At 34.2% G+C, this 8,657-nt stretch overlaps 1 protein-coding gene across 8 annotated transcripts in view; it reads right to left on the minus strand.

The window, feature by feature from the left end:
• Positions 1–8,657, minus strand: part of Mef2a (myocyte enhancer factor 2A) — a 123,406-nt gene that overhangs the window by 52,088 nt on the left and 62,661 nt on the right. For all 8 annotated transcript variants that reach the window (XM_031386944.1, XM_031386945.1, XM_031386947.1 and 5 more), the window contains one exon: positions 3,616–3,819. In XM_031386944.1, coding sequence (XP_031242804.1) covers positions 3,616–3,819 — 204 coding nt within the window. The remainder of the gene's footprint in view (positions 1–3,615; positions 3,820–8,657) is intronic.

The following is an 8,657-nucleotide window of genomic DNA, read 5'->3' on the forward strand; positions in this document are numbered from 1 at the left end:
AAAGTTACATGTAAATAAAGAAAATATCAAAAAAAAAAAATCCCCAAATGAATTTAAAATGTGTAAATCTGTCAAAAAAATCTATAGAAAACTTAACTAATAAACACTTTTAATTTTAAATTAAAATATTAGGAACTAGTTATAAAACATAGACATATGAAATACAGAAGAATAATCAATATTTTATAAGTTTCTAATATCTGTAGTTAAATAAGACCAAAATATTCAAATACCAACTACCCTTATGTAAAATAATTGGTGCCAGAGACTTCTTAGGAGCATTTCAGATTTTCACATTAGTTGATGCTCGTCCTGTGCAATACTAATTGTGTACTACTCTCAGAAGGCATATCTGCCCTTACTCCACTAACTTAATACATATAGTCTTGCATAGCGATATGCAGGTATAGCTAAAAGCACAGTGTGCCCATCCTTCTTTTCATAGTAATCTCAAAAGGGCCTGCGTGTTAAGAATGCAACAGAACAGAATTCATCTAAAGTAGATTATTTACAAATGTTTATACCTGTTTGTTTATTCACCCACATGAGATAGCCAAGGAATCCAGAGCCTCATTATAAACTTGTTAGAAGTTTATTTATGTAAAATCTTTAATCACAGATGTAACTCAGTGGTTTATAAAACCATAGTATTCTTGTGGTTTAAATTACAAGTTTTTAAATAATAATTCCCAAAAAAAAAAAAATAATAATTCCCTGCAGAGCTCACAGCACAGAAGACCCCCAACAACGTTTTAGACATATGAATAAATGGACACTAAAAGTGGTTGCCCACAACTACAAGTGCTTGAAAGGAAACTGTATAAAAGGGAATCAATGACGACGACGACGACAACAACAAAACAACACTACTTGTATTTTGAAGTTTTCCTCCAGTGAGTTACTTGTGAAGTTCTTTGAGTCTGGCTCATTAGAAGCTCTTTGTTATTACTGTTACGTATAAACTTAACTTTGGTCCACAACAATCCTTATAGATGTTCAATATAAATGCAGCATATTTATACACTACTTAGAACACACTGCATCATCTTTTTAAGTGAAAGAAGGCCTGTTTGGATATAAAATCCAAGCCTGTTAGGCAGGCCTCCTTTTGCTTACAAAGACAACTAAGACTAGCTTGGTAAGACTTTGATATACAATGAAGTAAAGCAAGGGTTGTAGCTCAGTTGGTTAACTGTTTACCTAGCATGCATGAGCCCTGAGCTTGATTCCCCGTAGCATAAAAATGGGGTATGAGGATATACACAAATAATCTCAGCATTCTCATTGAGGGCGGAAGAATCAGTCATTATTCATTTAGTTGGAGGCCAGACTAGAATACATAAGACCTTATCTAAAAGGTGACAGAATGAAGTCCACAAAAAAGAAAGCCTTAAGGTTTTCCTACTACAAAAAAAAATCAGTAATTTTAATATAGTTATTCCTATATACTATAAAATTATAACATAGAGAACTATTAGTAAGAGCTATGTTGGCTCACTTATAAAAAGGAACACTACAAATAAACTCTAAAATCAAAATGGATAGGGGCTGGAGACAACTTAAATGGTAAGACTACTTATTACTCTTACAATAAGGACTTGAGTTTGGTACCTAGTTGCATGGTACTGTATAACCTTGGATACATGTGGTGCATATGAACTCATGCAAGCACACATATATACACAAATTAAAAAAAAAACAAAAAAAACTAACAACAACTTAAAACTCCCCAGTGGGTAACTGCCTGACAAAGTTCTCACTCATGCTGAACACACTGAAGCAGACTGTAACATACAAGGCTGCTAAAAAGGTTTGGGATTTACTCTCTTACACTGTGACTGCTGACCACAACAGAGATGAAGACTGGGGTAGTCTGAAAATTCTGAGAGGCTTAAACCAGATTTTATTCTTCACATTCTCTAAAGAAGTTAGCTTTAGGTTGTGCGAAGAACCCTCAATTTCCAGAGGCCAAGAACAAACTGCTGCAATGAAAGAGTAGAGTGGTTAGGGTTAAGAGGGTGCTTGCTTTGTCAATGAAACTAACCAGCATACCTACTTGCTCACAATTCTACTCCTTTGCTCAGTGAAAGGTTGTGGAGCTTTTGATAATACATAGACATGTTGAAAATGAAAAGCCATTTCAAATATATTAGGGATGTTTTCCATTTTAAGTAAATTTAGATATAAAGTCTCTGGTAAAACTTACTAAGGTAATCTACTTTACCATGTTATAATACAAAATGTGCTTATGAGGTCTAATAGGAAAAATGCACAATGTAATTTGTATTGCAAATAAGTTCCAAGGTAGAACATATGTGCTAAATAACAGGAATTGTCAAATGACATAAACATAACTGTATTAAATAGTGTTCCTAAAGATAGGGTCATATCAAAATGATTAACAAAAGCATAATAAAAAAACCCAAAACCTTTAAACCCACTTCATAGGAGGTTTAAAGTAGTACTCCTTAAATAAAACTGGGTAAATTGGTCATGGCTATAAATATGCCATGCTTTTACTTTTCATTTCAAACGATTCATTAATAACCATAAAGTATAATATAAGGAGTTTTTTTTTCTCTCAGCAACAAACTAAATCATTGCCCAAAAAAGAACCCAAAATGCAGAAAGACTCAAGGAAAAATTAAATGTGTTTTTCATAACTATATTATTATGTGTGAAGACAAATTTGATCTGTACATAAGACGATAGTTGTATCTTCACCTGCAGTTCAACTGTTAGATGTAAAACATAAAAAACTCATAATGTATTTATTATTATCCATTCACTTCTGGGTCACCTTTACATGGTTTCAGTACATTCCCCAAGGAAATGCCTAATGGACATGATTTCTTTCTAATAGTTATATAGATAACTAAGTCACTAAAAATATCTTTAAAGCAATGAAAACATTCCCAAAATTTAAAGCAAAACCTCTAAATGTAAAGAATAATCATAAAAGTACCCAAAGGTAATTGTGAAGTTGACTTAAAATATCATCAGAAGATGTTCAAAGAAATTGGGTGAGGTGGCTTTCAACTATAATTAATATATTTATGAAGCAGAGGAAAGAGGATGGATGGTTCAAGACCAGCCTAAGTTGTATAGTGAATCTCTGCCTTAAAAAAAAAAAAAAAAGTCAAATCAAACAGAAAACCTCTTGTTGTTTTAAACTTAATTGGTTTGACAAACCTATGAGAGATACTAAATAGAATGTGGTCAAATAAGGCAGGACAGGATTCCCTGTCTCTACACACAAGATACTGTTAAAAATTTGCTTCCCTTTCATTACTGTGAGTTATTGTGAGTTATTACTGATATACATTACAGTGAAATAATTAGGATATGTTAAAATTACAGGTACTGTTTTTTAAGCAAAATAATCGCCAATAAAAAATTATAACGCTTAAACAATAGGTTTGTATGGAGGAGAGCTTAATTCATTCTGTTTGAATAAATAGGAAGTTTTACAGTGGAACTGAGACATCAAATAGCAACTGTGAGTCCTTCTAAGAAATACTTCTATATTTTAGAAAAACAAAGTAATATGACAGTTAATGTTATTTTTTAAGTTAAGTATTATTTATAATTCACACATTACTAAATATGAGTTACCTCAACAATATCCGAGTTCGTTCGGCTTTCGTGAGGCTCGTTATACTCAGTGTACTTGAGAAGGACTTTGTCCATGTCAGTGCTAGCGTACTGAAACAGCTTATTAGAGCTGTTGAAAATGATGAGTGCTATTTCACAGTCACAGAGCACACTGAGTTCATAGGCTTTCTTCATCAATCCAAACTTTCGCTTTGTAAAAGTAACCTAGACAAAGAAAAACAGAATTTTAATTAAAAGCTTGGTTGTACTTGAAATAAAGTCTCTTCAATGACTCTTTCTTTACACTGAGCCAGATTTCAAAGGTAAAATGTTTCCAGTTTCATGCTCCACACATACCTCCCCCCTCCATTTTGCCACAGGACAACAGTCTTGTATTTATTGTGTATGCCCAAGGGCTCTGAAAAAGAGGTATTGTCATTGCCTTGTCCTTGGCTGTGGCTATACTACAGAAGGTAAGGAAGTAGCTGACTGGTGGCTCTTCTCACCCTAAACTGGTACCATCAGAATCCAACTCTCCTAGATTTCTGTTCCTAAACGGTTAAGGAAAAGCACTAATCAAACTTACACTTCTCTTCCCTAGCAAGCCTTTTTACTGTCTCCACTACAATTCAGTCAAAAACCAGCAAACATTATCTGATGCCATCCATCTTCTTTTACTATTTCTCTATTTAAAATCTGCTAACTGAGGCAGTTCTGAGACCAAAACATTTTTCATGGTTTTTGCTTTTGTTTTGTTTTGGGGATTTAAATGTTCATTTTATTATCACACTTGATATAGTTCACTTTTCATTTGGGTAACTATTTGTACATTAGATTTGGAATGATGCAAAATCTGTAGCCAATACATTTATATGCTTTTATAATATACTTTTTCTATAATTTATTTCTTTAATTCACTTTACATCCCAATAGCAGACCCCCTCCCTCCTGACCTCCCAGTTCTGCTCTTAACAATATATCCCTTATTCTAAAAGTTCCTGGAAGAGAAGTTTCTTTTTTCTTTTTTTCTCTTTTCCATAGCCTTTCCTCTTCTTTCCCTTCAAAACTCTCAGCTATTTTAAAGCTTCTACCATGGAATCACACCATCCAATGACTCTCCCAGTGGCAAGGATGAAATGACACATAATCCTGTCACTATTCCTCAAGAAGTGCCTCCTGACTGCCTTTCCCCAAGTCCTGCTCCCACACTGGACTCCAACCTCCTCCAAATATTCACCACCCAGTGGTACATCCTCAGTGCTACGATCAATGATCACAGCACCTAAAAGTCTCAATTTCACAAAGTTCACTCTGATGGCTTCTTTTCTAGCTCCTTTATTTTTGTGTCAGCTCTGCAGACATTCTTTTACCTTATCAAACCCTCAGCTCTAGTCTCCTTACCAGTTTGTTAATGTAGGTAAAGGAACACTCATCTACAAGCTCAGAACTAAAACATGTTTCACATTTGAAGTTTTTCTGTATTTCTGAAATGTGTGCATGTTAACAATGAGTTATCCTAAAGACACTTAATAAGCTGTTTCAGTACAATAGGACCTCGGCCTAGACATATCATTCATATATATACACCATACATACAATATAATGTAATTTCCCTCATCATTTTTAGTGTACCTACATTTTGACAACACCCTCTAACATGAGTTGTATGTGATTTTCCATTGTGGTACTGTGTCAGAAACCAAAAAGTTTCAGATTTTGGAGACATTTGGAATTCAGATTAAAGATGTATAACTATCTTTTTTCATATCTTTACTCTTTAGTGTTGATGGTCTTTCTATAAAAGAAAAAGGGTCTCACCTCTTCAAACATACATGCATCCTTTCCTCTTCTCTTATTAACACACTTGCCTGACATAGTGCCAGACAGGAACTGACTGTCCAAATATATACTCAATTATGGCAAGTACACATGCACACATCTAGTGTCACTGAACTGATACATAAATCTCACATTCAACAATGACTAATACTCCTAACTTCACATTTGTTATAATTATCTTCTTGTCTCCTACTACTTCGTTTTCCTTCAAAAACTACTTCACACTGGATAAAACAAAACAAAAACCCTATCCCAACATTCTATCCCAAATCTATCAATTTTTAATTGCTTCATCCACATTTTTCTTAACTTTTCCTTCTCTGCCTTTACTGATGTCTAACTTTCTACTCATTCTTGTATGTTTTCCCCTTTTGTGTTGTGATTCTATTCTGATCCACTAGATCAAATACTATATATAAACTTGTAAACATACTCTGGGATCTCTTCCAACTCGATCTTATCACTCCAGCCCTAACCCTTTCTCTCTTCTTTAAAATAAAAACACCAGAAAGAAATGTCTATAGTTGTCTTCCGTTTCACACTCCATATTCTCATCTTAACCAATAGAGTAAGACTCCCAGTCCCCAAATTCCACCAAGATTGAACTTCATAATACCATCATAAGTAATCTCATATTTGTGTCATTAAAGTCAATGAATACTGGTTATCTTACTTTCCACCACAGCAATGGTTGACAAAATCAACCATGCTCTTCAAATATTTCTATCCCAGATGTTTATGAACTAAACTCAAGGCTTCCTCTCAGCCTTTACCTACCTCCTCTTCAGACTTTGTGTGTTTAAGTGCCTATAGGCTTTCAACTAGCACTCCTTTCCTTTTTTATCCTCACACATTTTGACTAGTGGTTGTATCATGATTTTAAAAGCAAAAAAATAAACTCTTTCTAGTCTTTATCTGGTTCAGAATTATCATCTATTCAAACAACAAAAGCAAAACCAATTTTAAGTTATGCTGACTGATATTTAATACTCCACACCATCAGCAAACTGTTGACTTTACTTCTGACACAGACCTGGTATCTTCCCCCGTCTATGTATACCACTACACTTCTGAGCTACATTGCTCATTGTAATCAATATTGGACTTCTCTACTCATCCTGAACACCCCAGTAGCTACCATGAAACAGCCAAAGCCAAATGATCAACCTGTTTAAGTGAGAGCTTGCTGTTTCTCACTGTGGGGTAACTAACATCAAACTCAACTCAGTAAGGAGTAAAAACAATCTATTCTCCAGCTCCTTAGTTGACTTTATTGCATTCATCCATCTCCCTTATACCATTGAATGACATTAGCATAGCTTTACACATATATATGGGTACATGTGTTCCTTAGATAATGGCTACTTTTCAATTTAGGAACTTCATTATGTTTCCTATTTGAGGAATATATATTCCTCAAATAGGAAGCACATCTCTAGTATGGCTGCTTCCTTTACCTTAAAGAATTATATAATATATATTTAACCTGTTGCTCACATGGCAGTTTTCCTTTTATGTCATATACATAGGTTTGTATAAACATATAAGGAATTTTGCTATCTTATAAAACTATCATGAAGGCATATTTCATACTGGTATAATTAATTACTCATTTTAATCTTTGTTAATGATAGGCATAAATAATAATCTCTTCAGTATGTATTTAATGTACCAATTTTAACAACTTGGCAATGTCTTTTATCTGTTTTCATTTGGGATTTTCTTTTTCTATAAAGTTTCTTATATTTTATCATTTTCTTATAACATAGTTTATCCTTTACCTATCAAAAATATTCCTATGCCGATAAACTTATTGCTTTATCAAATATCTTTAATTTTTTCATTTATTTATTAACTTGTTGTACTATTGTCATTAAAAAGATTTTTTTGTTGTTGATTCTTTTTCAAACGGATCTTACAATATAGCTCTGGCTGGCCTGGAACTCACTTTGTAGACCAGGCTATCCTCCAACTCATAGAGACCAGTCTGCTTCTACCTAGCAAGTATAAGGATTAAAGGCATGTACCATCATGCCCAGCCCAATTTTTAGTTTTTATTAGACTTATGAATACAGATTTTTTTTAAATCCTGGCATAACATTTATACCATTATTAAATACACTACTTCACAAACAGTAAAAAAAACATTGCATGTGGTATTGAAATAGTTAATTTTAAATTACTTATGTCATGTGGTATTGAAATAGTTAATTTTAAATTACTTATGTCTTGGTTACCTAGATATACTAGATACAATGGAATTTTAAATTCCACAGATTCTTTGAAAATCAGAGAGATTAATATCATAGTGTTTAGGATGAGACAAGTATGTGTCTTCAAATTATGCACTGTGTAAACTTAATATACAATGCTCATTATCAGAACAGAGAAAAGTTTCTGATGCTCTTTTTTACTGTGTGCTGTGGGGGAAAGAGTGTGTGTGTGTTTTGGCATATTACACATGGATTTATACATGTATGGGGGCCAGAGGTCAGTGTCAGGTATCTTCTCCTGTACATTTTCATCTCTTTAAGATTTATGTTTAATTATATGCATGTATGTGTGTCTGTGTGGGCGTATGTACACATAAATGTAGTGTCTAGGAGCTAGATGAGGATGTCTGAACCCTTGCATCTGAAGTTACAGGTTACTGTGAACTGCCCAAAGTGAGTGCCAAGAACCCAACTCATGCTCTCTACAAAAGAAGTGCATGCTCTTAAGCTCTAAGCCATTTTCTCCAGCCACCCCAACTACCTTGTTTGAGTGCATGCCATGTGTATGTGATGTAGGTGTCCACAGAGGCCAGAAGAGGACATTGTATCCTCTGGAGTTGGAAATGCAAGCAGCTGTAAGCTGCTCAGTGATGGTGTTGGGAACTGAACTCAGGTCTTCTGGAAGAGCACAAGCACTGGTAGTCACTGAGTTACCTCTCCAGTCTTTCCATTTTATTTTTTAAGTCAGTGTAATTACCAACTGACTAGTGTGGCTGGTCAGTAAGCCCTACAGACGTTAAGCCTATTTCTGTTCTTCTATCACTGGGGGTTACAGGCACTACCATTCCATAATGGACTTTTCTATGGATGCTAAGGATCAGAACTTTGAACTTCATGCCTAAGCATCATGAACTTTATTCACTTAGCTATCTCAGCCTCTCTGCTCTCCCCCCAAATAAATTTTCTTTCTTTCTTTCTTTCTTTCTTTCTTTCTTTCTTTCTTTCTTTCTT

This window comes from Mastomys coucha, unplaced genomic scaffold (assembly GCF_008632895.1).
Source record: "Mastomys coucha isolate ucsf_1 unplaced genomic scaffold, UCSF_Mcou_1 pScaffold21, whole genome shotgun sequence".
NCBI lineage: Eukaryota > Metazoa > Chordata > Mammalia > Rodentia > Muridae > Mastomys > Mastomys coucha.